At 39.8% G+C, this 22,123-nt stretch overlaps 1 protein-coding gene across 1 annotated transcript in view; it reads right to left on the bottom strand.

Moving 5' to 3' along the window:
* The window catches only part of LHFPL1 (LHFPL tetraspan subfamily member 1), a 90,469-nt gene that overhangs the window by 49,289 nt on the left and 19,057 nt on the right, over window positions 1-22,123 (bottom strand). The window contains exon 3 of the mRNA XM_056125828.1: window positions 16,068-16,166. Coding sequence (XP_055981803.1) covers window positions 16,068-16,166 — 99 coding nt within the window. The remainder of the gene's footprint in view (window positions 1-16,067; window positions 16,167-22,123) is intronic.

Genomic DNA, 22,123 nt, shown 5'->3' with positions numbered 1-22,123 from the left:
AATACTCTCGGTAGCTTGCCAGGCTCTCCGAGAGGGGAGGAGGAATTGAACTCTGGTCGGCCATGTTGGCTGAGTGCAAGGCAGATGCCCTACCCGCTGTGCTATCGCTCCAGCTGGAGCGATAGCACAGCGGGTAGGGCGTTCGCCTTACAAGCGGCCAACATGGCCGACCCGAGTTCGATTCCTCCTCCCCTCTCGGAGAGCCCAGCAAGCTACCGAGAGTATTCGATATGCCAGACACAGTAACAACAAAGTCTCCAATGGAGACGTTACTGGACCCGCTCGAGCAAATCGATGATCAACGGGAGGGCCTTTTTTATTTTATTTATTTATTTATTTATTTATTTATTTATTGAATCACCGTGGGAAAGGTTACAAAGCTTTCAGGTTTAGGTCTCAGTCATACAAATATCAAACACATTTCCCTTTACCAATACTTATTTTTTACCATGAAGAACCCCAATAAAAACCCACCCCCCACCCCTCCCAGTCCCTGTGGGGCAGATGAATTGTAGTTAACACTCTATCTGCTTTGATTAGATTCATTGTTTCAATAAAAGATTCACCACTATTATTTAGAGTTTACCCCCCCCCCCCAAATCAGACATGCTGAAAAAGCATGGTGAAGTGATTTGCTTTCTACAGCTGGGTTCAAGAATTATATGTTGGTTTTGGATTTCTGCTATTTTACTTATTGACCCTGGAAGTATTTCTACTGAAAGTCAGATAGTTAAGAAATTGGTTTCTGTGCTCTGGAGTCATGGCCGTGCTGGAGAGCCGTTAGTGAGGGGCAACTGGTGGCCTCGGTAGGGCGTGAAGGACGGACTGGAACGCCCCCCTTCCCATGAGGTTTTAGTCGCCCCCCACTCCCCCGGCTCATACCTGCTGTCCACAAGGCCCCCATGCAGCCGCCATCTTTCTTTGCAGAGGGAGGAGGGCGGAAGGGACCAACACCCTTTCCCCTCCAGCAGACATGATGGCCTGGATTAATGCATAGTCCTTTCACTTTTCTGCTCCAAGCTGCTGGGTTCTGCATTAAGTCCTTGTGCTTCTGGGGCTGTGGCCGTGCTGGAGAGCCGCTAGTGGGGGGCAACTGGTGACCTCAGTAGGGTGTGAAGGACGGACCGGAACACCCCCCTTCCCATGAGGTTTTAGTCGCCCCCACTCCCCCGGCTCATGCCTGCTGTCCACAAGGCTCCCATGTGGCCGCCATCTTTCTTTCCAGAGAGGAGAGGGCGAATGGGGCAACACCCTTTCCCCTCTAGCAGACTTGATGGCCTGGATTAATGCATAGCCCGTTCACTTTTCTGCTCCAAGCTGCTGGGTTATGCATTAAGTCCTTGTGTTTCTGGGGCTGTGGCCGTGCTCCAAACTTAACTATGATTTTCAGAGAGAAATGTTGGGTGGTTTACTTCCCATGGATCACTTTGTATATAGAGAGACGTCGTGCAGCGGCGTAAGCGGCCGCGCGGTTTTGAGGAAAAGTCCTAGTTCCCGCATACTCGAGCTGTGCTTGTAGAGGCTTCTGGTCACCGGGGTTCCATCTGGGGGAGGCGGGATGCGGTACCTACCCCATCTCGGACTTCCCGATGATCTCGGCTCTTTTCGGAACCTGTTTTTTTTTTTCCTTCGGGATTTGTGGATCCCGCCCTCCATGTAGTCCTTCTCTTCGGCTGAATGCTGTAAAGATGGCGCTGGGGGGCGGGCTGTGGGCGTGACTTCCGGAATCTGAGGTTACCTGGGAGTTGTAGTCCCGGCAGATTTGAGGAAAAGTCCTAGTTCCCGCATACTCGAGCTGTGCTTGTAGAGGCTTCTGGTCACCGGGGTTCCATCTGGAGGAGGCAGGATGCGGTACCTACCCCATCTGGGACTTCCTGATGATCTCGGCTCTTTTTGGAACCTGTTTTTTTTTTCCCTTCGGGATCTGTGGATCCCGCCCTCCATGTAGTCCTTCTCTTCGGCTGAATGCTGACTTACATGTTTTATATTCAAATATTTTTCCCAATTGATAAGGCATCTTTTGAATTTTATTTTTATTTTATTTTATTTTGCTTTTTGGGTCACACCTACTGATGCACAGGGGTTACTTCTGGCTCATGCACTCAGGAATTACTCCTGGTGGTGCTCGGGGGATCATATGGGATGCTGGGAATCGAACCCGGGTTGGCAGCATGTAAGGCAAACGCCCTACCTGCTGTGCAATTGCTCCAGCCCCATGGCATTGTTTTTTAGATCTCATTTCTTTTTCAGTGAAGGAGTTTTTAGTTTGATCTTGGAGAGTTTGGCCTGTATTTTACTCAATTTTATATGGACATCTTTAATATCCAGGACTTTTATGTTTATTTAAACACTGTGATATGCAAAGTAATTCATACTACAATTGTTTCAGACATACAATATTCTAACACAAAACCCACCATCAGGGTAAACTCCCCCCACCAATGTTCCCAGTTTCCTTGGTCCTCCAGCCTGCCCCCTTAGAAAACACAATAGAAATTATTTCATATTACTTAGTCTAAGAAAACTTAGATGAATGTTAATGCAATTATAAAAATAAATAGATAAAAGTCAATTTATGATGAGTGAATATTATATGTATATTAATCTATGTAAAAACCATTTAATATCACTTGACATCACGTTACTCATCAATTTGCTCAAGCGGGTGCCACTAACGTCTTCATGCATCCCTTTCGCATGCTAGTGTAGCCCAATGGCATCTGCTCCTAGAAACACGAAGAGCCTCAAACCGATTGTTCAGGGTCTTGACGAAGAAGTCTGACCATCTCTTAGGTGGGCAGCCATGCGATCTTTTGACATTCCATGGAATACAGTCGTTATTGGCTCTAGGCCAGCGGTCATCACCAAATCACATTACATGTCCAGCCTATCTGATTTTAGATGTGTTGGCAAACAAGACAATGTCCCTGATTCTTAATAGTCGATGGAGGTCAGAATTCCGGATTCTTTCTCTCACTTGAGTGAAGCATGATACTCCAAGCATAGCTCTTTCTATTCCTCTTTGGGAGACCTGAATAGCATTTTCACCCTGTTTTCGTAGGGCCCAGGTCTCTGATGCGTATGTTAATGCAAGAAGAACACTGGAATCTAAGAGATGTGCCCATACCTGGAGGTTCTTAATCCTCTTAGCTATTTCTTCGACACTTTTGAAGGTGTTCCAAACCGCTCTCTTCCTCCTGCGCAACTCAGGTGCCAGGTCATTCCTTATGTTGATTTCTTGACCTAGGTATACATAAATGTTGCATTTGGAGATTTTCGTTCCGTTGAGAGCAAACGGAACATCAGGAATGGGACTGTTTCTCATAAACATTGTCTTCGTGAGATTCAGCTGCAACCTGACATTTCCACACTGATGGTCGAAATCGGCCAGCATTTGTGCTGCTTGGCTAATGTTTGGTGTTATTAGAAAGATGTTATCAGCAAAGCGGAGGTGGTGTAGTTGCCGACCATCTATCTTCACTCCCATTCCTTCCCATTCCAGTCGTTGCATGACGTTCTTGAGGGTGGCACTGAAGAGTTTCGGTGAAATGGTATCACCCTGCTGAATCCCTCTCTTGACATGGATGATCATCTCTTTGTAGAATGGTGAGATCCTGGTAGTGATTCCGTAATACAACTCACGGAGGATCCTGATGTATTGAGTTTGAACGCCCTGTTTGGCTAGGGCTTCGATGGCTGCTTCCATCTCAACAGAATCAAAGGCCTTCTTTAAATCAATGAACATTAGACAGAGTTACATCTTGAACTCCCGAGAGACCTAAATGAACTTGGTTATCATGTGGATATGGTCGATCATGCTAAATCCTATGAGGAACCCAGCTTGCTCGCATGGTTGTCCTTCATCTAGTGTTCTGCTGATCCTATTCAGGATAACTCGAGTGAACAGTTTGTAGATGACAGAAAAGAGGCAGATTGGGAGATAGTTGCCAATGTCGTGGATGTCTCCCTTCTTGTACAGTAGTACAGTCCTGCTGGTTTCCCATTGGAATGGAACCTTGCATTCAGACAGGTAGTGTGTGAAGAGCCAAGCCAGTGTATTGATGAGTACCAATGGCAGATTCTTCAGATGTTCGGGTCTGACCTTGTCTGGGCCAGGTGCTATAAAAACCATTTAATATAATAAAATATAATGCCTATACTCATTTATGTAGGTAAGTTTTCAACTGTGAAATATGTTGCATTAACTTTATTTCGTACTTGGATCTCATAATGGTAATAATCTTGTCTTCACTATCATTAATAAACCTATTTTTAATTATTTTCCAATACAGTTTGGAGTTGACATGTAATAGGTAAAGCTTACAACTATTAAATTTAGTAAGAGTTAAGAGAATTAAGAAAATTTAAAGGGAAAATCTGAGTAGGCCTATAATAATCCAAAGTGTTTTACCCTAAGAAAAGGAATATTAAAAAGACTGAGAAGACATAAAACAATCAATATAAATGAGACGTGAATTCATTCTTGAAAATATATAAAATCCCTTAACCTGCTAATAGTAAATATGCCTTCCTTAATATAGTAGAGGGAAATCATAAGCACCACGAATGAGTGTCATACTCAATGCCATGTGTTGAGAACTTTTTCCTATCTCTTAAAGAATCTCCTTTTGGGGCTGGAGCAATAGTACAGTGGGTAGAGCATTTGCCCTGCACGTGGCCAACCGAGGTTTGATTCCCAGCATCCATATGGTCCCCTGAACACTGCCAGGAGTAATTCCCGAGTGCAAAGCCAGGAGTAACCCCTGTGCATCGCTGGGCATGACCAAAAAATGCAAAATAAAAATAAAAAAATAAAGAATATCCTCTAAGGCTTCCTACATAACTGGTTTCAAGTTTATAAATTTACCAAGCTGTTTCCTATGTCTAAAGTTTTGCCTCATTCCTTCATATCTGAATCATAGTTTAGCTGAACAGAGTATTCTTGATGAGGTGTTCATTTCTTGGAGTTCTTGTTCTATATTCCTCCATTCCCTTCTGGTTCATAGTCTTATTTGGTAGATGTGCTGTGAATATAATGGGATCTCCTTTGATATATGTTTCTTTACAGATCTTGGTGCTTTCACTATTCTGTCTCTATCTTTTAAATTTTTTATTTTGATTACAAAGTGTCTTGGAGTTTTCTTAATTGCATCTATTTTCTCTGTGGGACCCTTTGCATCTCTTGGATCTCAGTAAATGTAATCCTCTAGTCTAGGAAATTCCAGTCTTTGATCTCTAAATGTTGTTTCTTCATCAAATTTGCCCTCCTGTTCTTCAACTTCCTGGACTTTTCAAAATTGGGGTGATAAGATTCCCCTCCCTTCAGGTGAGGTCCAGCATCTCTCACTCCAGAACTCCACCATAACAATGGGATCACCTCCTCAAATTCTGAAACATGCCTGACTGCTAAATCCACAGCTCAATAATTCCTCCTGACTTCACACTGCTCACATCATGATAGGAGCATAGCAAACCAGATGAAGAAGGCATGTAGATGGCCACTAAGCTCAAGAAGTAAAAATAAGACCACAGAGGGCTCAAACAGTACCAACCAGCTTCATAAATCCTCCAAAATTGACTTTCATGGCATTGTTCTAAGAATAAAAACTAGATCAAAGGACCAATAGAATGGGTAGTCAGCAAACCCAACAGTGCAAAAGAAAGAACTATGCTGAAATGAACAAGCTACAAGCAAAAATGATGATCATGGTAGGTGACTTTTTTCAATTTCATTTTGTTCATTTTGTATTAAATAACTGTTCTACAAAGTTATTGATAGTTGCTCTTTATGCATATAATATTCAACACCAATCCTAACACCAGTGTCAGCTCCCCTCCATCAGTGTTCCCATAATTCTTCCACACCCCAACCTACACCCCATCCCCTGTCACATTAACAAGCACGTTAAAAGTTTCAGTGATTGCAACTTAAATCTCATGTTTTCATTTTTGTCTAGTATGTGTTTTGGATATATTGCTATGCCACTCACCCGTATCACCAATATAATTGAAGCCCTAATGCAAGTTCAACCATTACTTCCTGTTCTCTTATCCCCCCTATGTTGATTTCCTTCTCTGTGTTTTCCTTTCTTAACACTGGATCAAAGGTGATCTAGAAAAATCCTTCTTACTATAACACATTTCTTCATCCAGTATTCTATATACCACAAATAAGTGAGATCATCCTGTGTTTGTCTTTCTTCTTCTAGCTTAATTCAATTAACATATCTTACAGTGATAACCACGTTGCAGCAAACTTCATGATTTTACCACTCTTTGATGCTTCATAGTATTCCATTGTGTATATTTAGCACATCTTCATAATCCATTTGTTTCATTGGGCACGTAGGTTGATTCCCTATTTTAACTATTGTACTGAGTGTAGCAATATGAATAATAGTATGCATATGTCCTTTTCAGAGAGTGATTTTATGTCCTGGGGGTAGATGCCCAAAAGTAGAATTGCTGGGTCATATGGTAGTCCAATTTCAAGTTTACTGAGAACTCTCCATACAGTTTTCCACAGTGGTTGTATCAGACAACATTCCCACCTTCTCACCATCAGTGGATGAGAATTCCTTTTACATCACATTCCAACCAGCATAGATTTGTCCTACTATTTTCAGTTTGTGCCATTCTCATTGGTATGCAATTGTATCTCTTGTCTTGTTTTCTCCTATAATAGGTGATGCTAAGCACTTTTTATATGCCTACTGGCCATCCACCTGCATTTCTCTGAGAAGTATCTGCTAATTTCCTCTACCCCATTTTTGATAGTGTTTTTGAATTTTATTTTTCATCTTTGTGACTTTATATATACTAGATATCAAACTTTTATCTGATGTGTTAAATCCAAATATATTTCCCCTTTCAGTTAGCTGTCTTAGTTTCTTTAAAAATTTTTAAACAAGTTTAAACTTCTTTTTAAAAAAGTTTCATTTTAAACACTCAATAGAAGATATAAACTGTAGATTAACAGAAGCTGAGCAGAAGATCAAAGAGCACCAAGATGAGATTTTAAAAAATGGTTTTAGAAAACAAAAGGTGGAAAATACTCTGTAAAAGAAAGGAACAGCATACAGTAGAACTACGGGATGAGTTCAAGAGGAAAAAACTAAGAATCATCAGAGTCCATGATATCTAGATCTTTAATTCATTTTTAAATAATCTTTGTGTATGACAAGAGTTTAGGATGCAACTTGATTTCTTTATGTGATCCAGAGATCCAGTTTTCCTAGCTCTACTTGTTGAAGAAGTCCTTCTTACCTCACTCAATGCATTTAAACATTTGTAATAAATTCATGATTACGATCATCCTGTTGTTCGTTGATTGCCTCGAGCAAGCACCAGTAACATCTCCTTTGTCCTAGCCCTGAGAAATGCTCTTTCAGGGTTAGGAAAACGAGACCCATCATTGTTACTGGTATTTGGCATATTGAGTACGCCATGGGGAGTTTGCCAGACTCTACCGTGCGGGCAGGATATATCCGTTAGCCGGCCAGGTTGTCCAAAGTAAGAATGAGATAATAAGATGTTGCGTGGCTGCAAATGCAGCTGCGTGCTTCCGGGAGCTGGGTTTTATAGTCTCTGGTCTTGGCCGTTGATGGGATTACCTGGCTCAAGGGGCAGTTGGTGGGTGTGACGCCTGCCTACTGGAAGATGGGGGATCTGGGTGGAGGATGTTCAGCCCCAATTCAAGCAGGCTTGGAGATCTCAGCCCCAGGACCCGCATGCCTGGGTTCCTCTGCCAGTTCCTTCATGCATGAGGCTTGTCCGGACGTGTGGAGGGTGGACTCAGCATGGCTCTGGCTGGTTCTGGAGGTCTTTGGCTGTCGGGGCTCTGCTCGGGGAGGGGAGTGAAACTCAACCCACCCCCTCCAAGGGGCCCTGGTGAGGACAGCCAGGCACGGGGATAATAAATTAGCTTCACATATATTTAAGGGTTTATCTCTGAGTTTCTAATTCTATTCCATTGATTTGAAAGTCGGTCTTTTTTTCAATGCCTATTGGAAAAGTCCACCATCTTCTTTAAATTAAACACCGTGTATGCTCTTTAGCATACCTTCTTTTATTTCATTGAAAAACCAACACTATGAAAGGTATTCTTTTTCCGATTTGAGAGAAAAACTCTGAGATGCAAATATCATATAACTTTATCCCATGCAAATAATTTTGTGTATAAGCTGAGATCTTTTACCCCAAAGTCAATGATCATTTAGTGTATCTTGCTGTCTCTCAGTACAATAAAATAACAAAAGTTTCTGTTTTTCTACTATTGTTTACCTATGTAATAAGTAAGTTCTTATATAGTCTCTGTCATACTTTTCAGAGTATTAAAAATTAGCAGAGTAAGGCTGTTCATCTATATTGACATTCCCAAGTATTTGTATTCACAAGGTTTGCATTCCAACACATATTTTTTAATATTTTTCATACCTTACTTCTGCTTATTGTACAACTATCTTGCAAGTAACCAACTCTTAACCAAGTAACCAACTCCTGTTGTGTGTGTTGCGATAACTAATCAGAAAAGTATGATGGATAACATGTATATCTCTTTAGAATTAACCAGAAGATTTCTAATATTTAAGTGTTTAATTGGGGGCCCCACGAACGGCTCTTCAGCATGGCCATGGCTCCAGAGGCACAAGGATTTAATCCAGAGCCTGGCAGCTTGCGGTGGAAAAGTGAATGGACTATGTGTTAAACTATGGCGCCATGATTCCCTGGGAGGGAAAGGGTGTCTCTCCCTTCCGCCTCCCCTCCCCGCCCCCAGCAGCAAGGTGGCTGCAGCCTCGGAGCTTATTGGAAAGCCAGATATGAGCCAGTGGTGATGGCGCAAATGCAGCCTCATGGGAAGGGGGGCGGTACCGGCTCGTCCTTCACTCCCTACCGAGGTCACGACTTGCCCCCCATGAACAGCTCTCTGGCACGGCCACAACACCCAATTCACAGTAACCATCTCGTAATTATCTGGCTGTTGTCTGAAATCCCTCCAGTAAAATATCAGAAATCCAAAATCGCATGGCTGGGGACGTTCCAGTCCGTCCTTCACGCCCTACCGAGGTCACCAGTTGCCCCCCACGAGCGGCTCTCCAGCACGACCACAGCCCCAGAAGCACAAGGACTTAATGCAGAACCCAGCAGCTTGGAGCAGAAAAGTGAAAGGACTATGCGTTAATCCAGGCCATCATGTCTGCCGGAGGGGAAAGGGGGTTGGTCCCTTCCGCCCTCCTCCCTCTGGAAAGAAAGATGGCGGCCACATGGGAGCCTTGTGGACAGCAGGCATGAGCCGGGGGAGTGGGGGCGACTAAAACCTCATGGGAAGGGGGGTGTTCCGGTCCGTCCTTCACACCCTACCGAGGTCACCAGTTGCCCCCCACGAGCGGCTCTCCAGCACGGCCACAGCCCCAGAAGCACAAGGACTTAATGCAGAACCCGGCAGCTTGGAGTAGAAAAGTGAAAGGACTATGCGTTAATCCAGGCCATCAAGTCTGCCGGAGGGGAAAGGGGGTTGCCCCATTCGCCCTCTCTTCTCTGGAAAGAAGGATGGCGGCTGCATGGGAGCCTTGTGGACAGCAGGTATGAGCTGGGGGAGTGGGGGCGACTAAAACCTCATGGGAAAGGGGGCGTTCCGGTCCGTCCTTTACTTCCTACCGAGGTCACCAGTTGCCCCCCGTGAGCGGCTCTCCAGCACGGCCACGGCCCCAGAAGCACAAGGGCTTAATGCAGAACCCGACAGCTTGGAGCAGAAAAGTGAACGGACTATGCGTTAATCCAGGCCATCAGGTCTGTCCGGAGGGGAAAGGGTGTTGCCCCATTCGCCCTCTCTTCTCTGGAAAGAAGGATGGCGGCTGCATGGGAGCCTTGTGGACAGCAGGTATGAGCGGGGGCAGTGGGGGCGACTAAAACCTCATGGGAAGGGGGGCGTTCCGGTCCGTCCTTCACGTCCTACCAAGGTCACCAGTTGCCCCCCACTAATGGCTCTCCAGCACGGCCATGACTCCAGAGCACAGAAACCAATTTCTTAACTATCTGACTTTCAGTAGAAATACTTCCAGGGTCAATAAGTAAAATAGCAGAAATCCAAAACCAACATATAATTCTTGAACCCAGCTGTAGAAAGCAAATCACTTCACAATGCTTTTTCAGCATGTCTGATTTGGGGGGCGGGGTAAACTCTAAATAATAGTGGTGAATCTTTTATTGAAACAATGAATCTAATCAAAGCAGATAGAGTGTTAACTACAATTCATCTGCCCCACAGGGACTGGGAGGGGTGGGGGGTGGGTTTTTATTGGGGTTCTTCATGGTAAAAAATAAGTTTTGGTAAAGGGAAATGTGTTTGATATTCGCATGACTGAGACCTAAACCTGAAAGCTTTGTAACCTTTCCCACGGTGATTCAATAAATAAATAAATTAATTAAAAAAAAACATGAGCAAAAAAAAATCGCATGGCTGCAATAGCTCATATGGTTCTCATACCCAGCTATAGAAAACAAATTATTTCACAATGCCTTTTCAGCAGCTCTGTTTGTTTGGGGGAAATTCTAAACAATAATGGTGTATCTTTTGTTGAAATAATGACTGTAATCAAAGTAGAGAGTTAAGTATAAATCATCTGCCTCACAGGCATTGGGAGGGATAGGAGGGGGGTATATTTGGGTTCTTGGTGGTGAAAAATAAGTACTGGTGAAGGAAAAGTTGTTTGATCATTGTATGACCAAAACTTAAACTTGAAAGCTTTGTAACTTTTCCCACAGTGATTCAATAAATAAATATAACAAAAATAAAAGAAAAAAGAATAAAAATGTTTAATTGGGGGTTATTTTATAAAATATAAATCTTAGAGAAATTGAGACCCTTAGGACATTGGAAAAAATACAAAGGGGTGTTAACAAAGTGAAAGGGCTTGAATCAGAAGGATCCAATGATCCTTTAATCCCTAAGGATTCACAGAACAGTAGTATTCAGAGTACTGGGGAGAGGAAAACACAAGTACTTGAGCAGAAATAGACTTCAGGAAAGGAAGATAAATAAAGTTGGAGAAGGCAATAGTAATATGATAGATTTTTAATTGCGTGTAAGAATAAAGACAAAAATAATGATTCTGTACCAAATAAAATTAAATACCATCAACTTTGGGCAATCACACACAGAATTGCAAAAAATGCCCAATATGTTTGTACAAATTACACCTCAATTTTCTACTCTGTTATAGAACTTCAATAAAAGTTAAATCAGAGCCACTCATTCTATGAGACCAACATTACCCTAGTATCGAAATCCAACAAATGTATTATGAGGAAACATACATACCACTATCCCTGATGAATGCAGGTGCAATTGGAAGCCTGCTTCAAGTGCCGTGGGAGAAAGTGACTGGGAGAGAGAAGGGACCACTATGACAGTGATAGTTGGAAATGATCACTCTGGATAAGAACTGTATGCTGAAAATAGGCAAACATGATAACCTTTCAGTACCTGTATTGAAAACCACGTTGCCCCAAAAGGGAGAGAGAGAGAGAAGGAGGAAGAGGAGGGGGAGGAGGAGGAGGAGGAAGAGGAGGAGGAGGAAAAGGAGAGGAAAAGTGCCTGCCATCGAGGCAGGCTGGCATGGGGGTTGGGGGAATTGGGGATATTGGCGGTGGAAAATGCACACTAGTGGAAGGATAGGTGTTGGAAAATTGTATGACTGAAATCCAACCATGTACAGCTTTGTAACTGCATATCTCACAGTGATTCAATAAAAACTATGTATTAACAAAATACTATCAAACCATATATGTCAACTTATAAGATACACCATAATGAATTATGATTTATCATAGAAATACAAAGTTGTTTTAAGATATAAAAAAGAATCAGTTAATACATATGATCATCTTGGTAAATGAAGAGAAAACATTTGACAAGATGTATTGCTTTTTCATAGTGAATACACTTAACACGCTAGGAATAGATACAAAGGAAATTTTTTTCAACCTAATAAAATCATTTGGGGACATTGCAGCAACTTCCATTAAGCATTACAACCAGAATGTGAACAAGCACCACAGATGTAGAGTGTGATCCCTAACAAGGACATGTTCAATCACCACAACTAAGGGAGCTCCCTGTGTAAGTGTGTAAGCACTATAACCTGAGAAGCCCCCCAGGAAACACCACAACTAAATGTGTGATTACTACAACCAAGTGTGTGATCCCTCCCTGGTCCTCACAGCATCAACAGAGGGAAGAGAAGGGGCAGATTAATTAATCAATAGCTGGCAGGAGGATTGTGAAGCGTTGCAAAGATTATACACAGCTGTTAACATGCATACCTTGCATAAGGACACCCTCAGGTCAAACACCACATCCTGAACTTCAACCCCAACCTGGTCCCTGAGCCATGTTGTTGCTACAGCCCTGGAGGAATCCCAAGGTGTGTTGTGTGGTTTGTGTGGCTCAAATAATGTCCAATACCTAAGGGCCAAGTTGCACTACATCCTTGGGATATATACTCTTGGTTGGCCAAGAATCACAGGGCAGGACCATAGAGAAGTAGAAAAAGTAGAGAGCTTGCCTGGCATGTGGCCAGACCTGACACTCAATATGCTCCCCAAGCCCTGTAAGGAGCGATTCCTGAGCACGTATCGAGCAGTATGTCTTAAGAACTACCAGGTGTGGCAGCCAAAAAAAAAAAAAACTCAAAAACGAGAATCACAATTAAGGGCCCCACACCTCCTAAGCAATGTTTAGGAGACACACACACACACACACAAATCCATCTACAAAATAACATATCACTTTTCTCCTCATGCTATCTTGGGATAAGCTTGGAATTTATATATAAATATATATATATTTAGTATTTAATTATGATTTTTCATTGTTTTTAAATTGATTTTTATAAAAGCACCATGATTTACACCATGATTATCTTATATAATGAACAACTACTTCCTCCAAAAATAGGTTGGCTCAAAACAAAATCTAAGGTAACAAATAGAAATAAACAACTGTTGGAGAACACGCTGTGGATAAGGTCAATTATTCCAAAATCCTCTCCTAAAATACTCAAGAAAATTTAAGGATGTAACCTCTTAAATTCCTTTATTATGGTAGCTTGGGATTTATATACAAATATATATTTAGTATTTAATTATGATTTTTCATTGTTTTTAAATTGATTTTTATAAAAGCACCATGATTTACAAAATTATTCATACTTGAATTTTATAAATACAATATTGCAGCACCAATCCCACCAACAGTGTCAACTTCCCTTCATTCCCCTCTTTGGTAACCTTGGTTCTGTTCACAAAGATTAGGAGCTAATTTTCATTGTATATTGTATATTTACTCCCTTACTTTATAAATTTATTTGCCACATATGAGTGAGAGCATCCAGTATGTCTTTAACTATTTCTGATTTATTTCATTTAGCATATCTGCCTATTTTGTCCATGTTGCAGAAAAGGGGAAAATTTCACCTTTTCTTATATTTGAGTATATATCCTGTTCTGTATATATGCCACAACAACTTCTTTTTATATTAGACAAAATCCTGTATTTCTAAAAAAAATTGGTCTTGATTCTATGTCAATCATACCGTTACCAAATATTGGTCATTTGTATATCATAACTTATTTGCTGGACATATGGGTTGTTCCCAATCTTGGTAACACTGCAATGATCATAGACATGTGTACATATTTGTTTTTGAAACAAATAGATTTTATTTGGAGAATTTTTAGTTGTGGAGGGGGGGGAGAGAGAGAGAGAGTAACATACTCAAGAGAGAGTAAAGTTAGACATGAAAGCATGAAAGTATACATCTCAAGAGGGCAGATGCGGGCGACACATGTGCTCGGGCACCACATGTGCTCAGCCACGTGGGCATAAACACACTTGGGCTCAGGCAGCATATGCGCACCGACATGTGTACATATTTTTGAATTAGTGTTTTGTGTTCTTGTAATATAAACCTAAGGGTGAGATTTCTGGATCACATGGCAGTTCTGTGTTGTTTTTTTTTCTAATTCATGTTGTTTTTCATACTTGGCTAAATCAATTTACTGTTCCACCAACAGTGATGAAGGTCCTTTTTTCCCCCATATCAGTCAGCATATATCAGTCAGTATTTGCTTTTTATGACCTTTTAGAGTAGACCATACTCACTGATGTGAGGTTACATCCCATTGTTGTTCTAATTTGTATTTCTCCTATAAGAAGTGACTTAAGCATTTTTTATGAATCTATTGAAATTTGCATAATATCTTCTTTGGAGAAGAGTCTGTTCAGCTCTTCTCCACATTTTTTGATGTAGTTGTTTGTTATCTTGTTAAATTTTGAAAAAAACTTTCTATGCCATAATTCCCTGCATAATAGTAACACCCTTTCTTCTTGTTTTTGTTTTATTGTTTTGTTGTTTCATAATATTCCCACTATTTTTCAAAGCTTTGCATAATTCCTTTTCAAATTCCTACTTTTGCAAAAAATGTTTAGCATAAAATCTGCATCAATTATCTAGCAAAGTATGGTAATTGGATACTAGCCCTTTGTCAAATGTATTGTATGCAAATGCTTTTCCTCACATAGTAGGCTCAGTTTTCTTTTTAGTGAAAGCTTCTTTCATAGCATGGAAGCTTTTTAATTTAATGTAATTCCATTTGTTTAATTTTTCTTCCTGTCCCCTTATCAACATAGTTGAATCGCTGAAGTCACCTCTGAAGCTAATATCATGGAGTATTTGCTTCTATTTTCTTCTAAAAGGTACTTTATGGATCTGTGAAACAATAGCACAGTGGGTAGGGCGTTTGCCTTGCATGTGACCAACCCGGCTGACCCAAGTTCGATTCCTCTGCCCCTTTCAGAGAGCCCAGCAAGCTACCGAGAGTATCTCGCCCATACGGCAAAGTCTGGCAAGCTACCCATGATGTATTCAATGTTCCAAACACAGTAACAAGTCTCACAATGTTACTGGGCCCACTCGAGCAAATCGATGAACAACCGGAGGACAGTAACAGTGACAGTGACAGTGCATTTTATGGATTTGTGTCTAAACTTAATCTAGTTTGAGTGAACTTTTGTTCACAATGTAAATAGTGGTTCAACTACATTCCTTTTTACATGTGTCTAATTGGTTTACCTAATATATTTTCCTGAAAAGGCCTTCTTTCCTACATTTTATGTCCCTACTTACTTGTTATCAATTAATTGTGTGTGCATTTTTGATATACATATATATAAATATATATGTATATATCTTGGTCTCTCAATTCTATTTCACTGGTGTACACATCTATTTTGTATCCTAATACTGAATTGATTTGATTGCAATAGTTTATAGCATAGTTCAAAGACAGAATGTGTTGACTACTATTCTTCCCCTCTGGACTGCTGGAAATTTAAACATGTCCCCTCTATGTTCTTTCATTACAAGAGATTGAGAAAATATTTTAATCTTCCAATTTGAGTCTAATCTATCTTCAACTCACAAGACTTAATTTATACCATTCTCAGTAATAATCGGAAATCAAAGAATAATGTAGGACTACTTCAGTTATCAATTCTAATATTTAACAGCTTTTGCCACTTAACACTCTCAGAGCAATTCTCGTTATTTAACTGAAGTTCTTCATGTTTCATGTAAACAAAATTGGCTCTTGGTAAATCATCAGAAAAGAGTAGTAAGTAATACTGTTTATTTATATTTGGAAAACAGTCCTAAAAGAAAACACTTCTAGGAATTAACATTTATCCAAAGAATGACAGAGGATTAATCTTTGAGTATTTGAAATCCTTCTTTAGATCTCCCAAACTGTGGGATTCTGGTTATAAGTACATAAATGTTGTGTAGAGACATAGTTAAAGCAGTAGAATTTATGGTGAGCCCTTTATGAGTTACTAAGGAAGGACACATGAGTTTGGCCAAACCACTGCCACTCACAAACTAAAATAGTGAAAAAACACTCAGACAAAAACCACTATCAATCAGACACCCAACCCTGAAATAAATAAATCAAATTGTAAATGAGATTTTCAATGAATCTTGACTATTATCCTTCTCAGGACACCTTACCTAACCGAAATTGATTGGAGACATTTCCACATGTTTGCATTATCTCCGGGCTATTCCATCCTAAAGGGTATAATGCACAGCCTGAGCTTATCAGCAACCCTACAAAGAAAAACATACATGTATGTCGAAAAATATATAATAGTTCTTCTGTTATTCTGGATTAACTCAGCTCAAATCCTACCTAAACCTCTCAGATTTTAATACCTCCCACCTTTCTAAAATTTTATTTTAGGCATTGTGGTTTATAAAGTTTTATTGGTAGGGATTCATTTATAAAACATTTGAGTGCAGCACCCTCTACCATAGTGTCTACTTCATTACACCAGTGCCCTAATATTCCACACCATCTGCCTTCCAGTGATTACCTTCCTACTGAAGATTGGTTGTCAATTAATGTTGTCTTTGTGCATTATTATTTCCCTACTGTATTTATTTATATCGCACATATTAGAAAGATCATTTTGTGCCAGTCACTCTCCTTCTGACTAACTTCAGTGCAGTACTCTCCAAATCCATCCACACAGCAGTATATTGCATGATTTCTTCTTTTCTTAATATCGTACAATACCATTGTATATATGTACTAGAATTTTTTTTTGTTTTATTGGGCTACACCCCATAATGCTCAGGGTTATTCCTGGCTCTGCATTCAGAAATAATTCCTGGTGGTGCTTGAAGAATCATAAGGGATGCTGGGAATAGAACTCATTTTGGCTGGATGCAAAGCAAATGCCCTCCCACTGTATTATCACCCCAGCCCCTGTATCATAGTTTTTTTCACCCACTTTATTTAAACACTGTACTTTACAAGGTGATCATGAAGATTTGTTACAGGCATTCAACATTTCCAACACCAATCCCACCACCATTGCCACCTTCCCTCCATCATTGTGTCCATTTTCCCAATCACACCTCAAGCCTACTACCCTAGGAGTTTGTTTATTACCACTAAATGGCTAACAGAATGATCAAACAATATTTCTATAGAAGAAAATTTGTGAAAATTGTATTTGTGAAAATTGTATCTCACCATACAGGCATTAAGTCCTTGTCTGGAGGTTTACTAAGCTGCTGTTGCATGTTAAGCCTTCTGTGTTAAATTTTTTGTTAGTTGAAATTAGTTGGTTTCTACACTACATCCTGGCATTAGTATGCTAATATCGGGATATCAGTGTTGTAGAGTAAGAAGATATATCCTGGCCTCAAATGCAGCTGTGTACTCCAGAAAATCCAGAGTATTTAAATGGTCAGTCTGGCTGGAGACATGTGCCATAGTTTCTTTAGCCATTCATATATTTCTGGTCATTTGGGTTGTTTACATATTTTGTCTATAATTGATAGTGCTTCAGTGAACATAGGAGCACATATGTCTTTTCTGAATGGAATTTTTGGGCCCTTAGGATGGATGCCAAGAAATGGATTTCTGGGTCACATGAAAGCCCAATTTCTTTTAAAAAGTATCTGCATTATTTTACAGAAAAGTTGGAATGTTTTTTGGTATCTATATTGTAAACTATAATGCCTAAAAGGAAACAGTGAGAGAGAGAGAGAGAGAAAGAGAGAGAAGTGTCTGCCATAGAGGGAGGGAGTGTGGGAGGGAAACTGGCCACATTGATGATGGGAAATGTACAATGGTGAAGAGACAGTTGTTGGAATATTATATGACTGAAACCTAGTCATGAACAACTTTGCAACTGTGTATCTCACTGTGATTCAATTTAAAAATAAATATTAAAAAAACAAAGCTAAAACCCTGGTAAAGTATATATATATATAATATATATAAAATAAAAATTAAATTTTCCTTTTAATAAAGTGGACTGACATTTCCACCAACAGTGAATGAGGTCCTTTTTCCTTACATCTATACCAGCATTGACTTTTTTTTTGCTTTTTTTATCAGTTTCATACAGGTGTAAAATGATATTTCATGTGGTAGACTCTAAGACTAATAGAAGAGAATTGAGGATCCAGGAACATATCCCAGGTATAATGGAAAGTTATCCTTCAATAACGGAATGAAAAAATATGAAGTGAAGTAGAGAAATCATCTCCAACAAATCGTTTTTGAGAAAACTGGCCAGTTATATATATGCAAAAAATTAAATCAGAACTCTTTCTAACACCAAGCACCAAAGTCAAATCAAAATGGATTAAAGAAATCTTCATCAGACCCGAATCTATAGAGTTTACTAAGTGAAACAAATATATAACACTTCATTACATTAAATCTTCAATGATTCAATATCACTGGCCAACCAAATGAAAGAAAAGATAAACAAAGGGGACTCTACCAAACTAAGAAGTTTTGTACCACAAAAGAAATGATGACCAAAATTTTTAAAAAAACACCCCACAGACTGGGAGAAAATATTTTCCCGCCATTCATCTGCTACCGTGTTGATCCAAGACATAAAAAGCACTGGTAGAGGGGCTGGAGTGATAGCATAGCGGGTAAGTGTTTGCCTTGCACGCGGCCAACCTGGGTTATATTCCCAGCATCCCATATGGTCCACCGAGCACCGCCAGGAGTAATTCCTGAGTGCATGAACCAGGAGTAACCCCTGTGCATGGCCGGGTGTGACCCCCCCAAAAAAGAAAAAAAAAGGACTGGAAAAACTTTACAAAAAAAAAACACCAAAAATGGTGGGAGAAGATGAACTGAACATTTCTCAAAGAACCCTTACAGATGGCCAAAAGATTTATGAAAAAACACATCACTTATTATCAGGGAAATAAAAATCAAAATAATTCCCTTTTATCTTAAATATCTGTGTTACGACCAATTCAGTATGATTTCTTTTTTTTTCCATAGAAAGTGACTTGAAGTATATTACAAATGGTGCAGCTCATAAAGGTCAACACTTGGAATAAAGATAAGTCAGTGTACATTCTTTTCTTTTTGTTTTCAGTCCAAAATTTAATCAAAGAAATTCTTTTTTTTAAATTTCTTTTTTTTATTTTTTTTTTGTTTTGCTTTTGTTTTATTAGTGAAACACCATGTGGTACAGTTGTAGACTTACAAGTTGTTGTACTTGGGTTTCAGTTATACAATGATCGAGAACCCATCCCACCACTAGTGCCCATTCTCCACCCCCATCAATCTCAGTATCCCTCCCACCCCCCCCATCCTCCATCCCACCCTGCCTCTGTGGCAGAGCACTCCCTTTTGTTCTATCTCTCCTTTTGGGTGCTGTGGTCAGCAGAAGAGACATTGGGTGGCAATGTTCTTTACTCTCGAAGTTAGTTTTGCCTCATCAATTAGATCCCTATCGGCCTTCTTCTGATTTACAAATAGTAGTAATTTATAGTATACTAGTCTTTCATAAACCTTTTCTAGGACTCAACTACATTCTTACTAGCAGAAGATAGATCATGAATTTTATAACTTGGAGTCAGCTGTCAGAGCGAGGTCTGCAGAAAATACATAGATAAGCCTGGAACAATACAGCATAGGTTTGAAACTGCACAAGACTGCTCACACATGTGTTTCTTATTATCCTTTGGCCAACATGATTGATTGGGCCAACTGTAGATGTTAGTTGGTTGAATCCATGGATATGGAGCTTGTGGAGGGCCAACTATATTTGGATATTTGGCTGTGTGGATGTCTGGAATCTGTAACATTATTAAAGGTCATTACCTAGTTTTATACTCCTGATTAGGGGTCCACACTCCCTGCTACAAAAGTCTTTTTGGATCTTTATGCATCCTAAATTTATCACCACAATTTCTCCCTTCTTTGTCATATATAAATGACCACAATTTCTCCTTTCTTTTTCAGCTATATATACATAAATACATATACATGCATTTACACACATATTTTCCCCTTTGTCTTCTTTGTCTTTCATATATCTCTTACTTAAAACCCCCTTTGTTTAAGTTCTTTATTGACCACAGGAAAACTATCTAGAACATAATTATAGCCTTATTCTTCTCACTAGAGATACAAATCATCTTCTGCTTCTCTACACTACCTTGAGAGGGCAATATACATCCACAAATATTTCTTACTGCCTGAGTTTTCACATCTTGCAAACTATGATCCTACCTTGTTCCTTACCATGGTGTATTAGATCTAAAGCAGTATAGAACAAAAGTAACCAAATTACTTGGCTTTCAGTGATGGGTAAATTCATAATTTGGCATAAAAGGATAAATTGTGCCAGAGTCTAATTTCTTAAAATTCTAACCACATAACATAGAAAGGTTGAGCATATGAAGCAGAAGTTGGGTGAAAGCCATATAAATATAATGGTCTGGTGTCTAGAGTGATAGTACAGTGGGTAGGCCACTTGCCTTGCACATGACCAACCCAGGTTCGATCCCTGGCATCCCTGAGCACCACCAGAAGTAATTCCTGAGTGCATAGCCAAGAATAACCCTTGAACACTGCCAAGTGTGATACAAAAACAGCTGGGTTAAGCTGAACAAATGTTATCCAAAATAGTGAATGGACAACATTCTGGGTAAGTTGAGAAAACTAGCTGTTACAAGGAGAGAATATAAAGTTATGAAGTAGACATGCCATGAGAAACAACTTCCAGACTGCCAATTAAAAACTTAGAGAGAGTTCAGTCCTTCAAAATAGCTTCCTATTTCAACTGTCTAATGCTATATAAGTCCTCTTTTCATTGCGAGAACTCAAATCATCCCCTGCACTTCCAATCAAGAGAGACTAGTTATAATAAAATCACTCTACTGCCATGCTATACCAAAATTCCTGGGGTAGTGTCACTGATCATAAACATACCTGCTAAAACTAATACAGAACCTAGAATGTTCAGAGGACAAGTGCATAATCATTGATAAATAATGGGATGTTTTTTAGTTTCCAGAACTCTAGGCCTCAGCTCTACAGTGAAAGATGGCACTCTCCAAGATTGGAGGTCTCTACTTAACTCCCTTTCCTAACTGAAGAAGATTTAAGATGACCTCTTAGGAGATAATACAAATACCTTCACCTTCACAAGAATCTTTCTGAAAGATGTTGAAGTATGTTCTAAACTTGTCTAAGACATAATAACCAAAATGTTCTCAGTATCTGGTATGAACAGAGAAAAATACAAGAAGTGGGGAAAAGGGTTTAAATAGGAAAGCAGATCTACTATAGTGAGGAGAAGTTTAGAAACAACAACAAAAAGGGAAAACATCATTCTTTCATGTCTTCTAGTCTCAAAGGAAACAAAATTAATGATAAAGACTTTTCCAGGATCTAGAACTTATTATGTGCTAATGGTGTGAATAAACACATTCCTGTTTCTTACCACAAATAAATGAAATAATAATATGAGGTAAAAGCCAGTGCATGTGAGTCCTTCAGCTTGCACAATGGGTTAAAGACAAAATTGGAAATGAAACCTAAACTTTACCCTGTTTCTGGAGTATTCTCTATTTGGGAAGAGTTGATAAATAAATAAGCTGTCCCGGGATGGGAGGTGCGTTCTGAAAGTAGACTATAGACCCAGTATGATGACCACTTATTACCTGCATTGCAAACCATAACACCCAAAGGAGAGAGAGTGAAAAGGACTGAGGACTGTGTCTGCCACAGAGGCGGGGGTGGGGGTTGTGTGAATGTGGCGGGAGGGTAACTGGAAACATTGGGGTGGATAATGGACACTGGTGGAGGGATGGGTACTCTATCATTGTATGATTGAAACGTAATCAAGAAAGTTTGTAAGTCTGTAACTGTATCTCATGGTGATTCATTAATTGTTTTTAAATTAAAAAATAATAAGTGAGCCGTCCCATATGGAAAGGAAGCGAAAACACTCATTTATATAATATCAGCTACTTTTTCCAACTTCTACATTCAGATTCATGGAACCTGAGACAATTCTGCTCAAGTGGGAATTAATGTTGATCAAGTGTGTTTCTTGAAATTAGAGGATACAATCCTCATAATCTTCAACTCCTTGCACTTTTCACCAGTTCCTATTATCCGCCATCAAATTCCACAGTATACCCCCATCCCACACCCTCCCCATATCTGTAGGGCATACTATTTCCAAATTACTTTCACTATACTTTGATTACATTCAACATTTCGA

This window comes from Sorex fumeus, unplaced genomic scaffold (genome assembly GCF_029834395.1).
Source record: "Sorex fumeus unplaced genomic scaffold, SorFum_2.1 ptg000058l, whole genome shotgun sequence".
NCBI lineage: Eukaryota > Metazoa > Chordata > Mammalia > Eulipotyphla > Soricidae > Sorex > Sorex fumeus.
The sequence above is the reverse complement of the archived record's forward strand: the minus strand, read 5'-3'. Positions and strand labels throughout refer to the sequence as shown.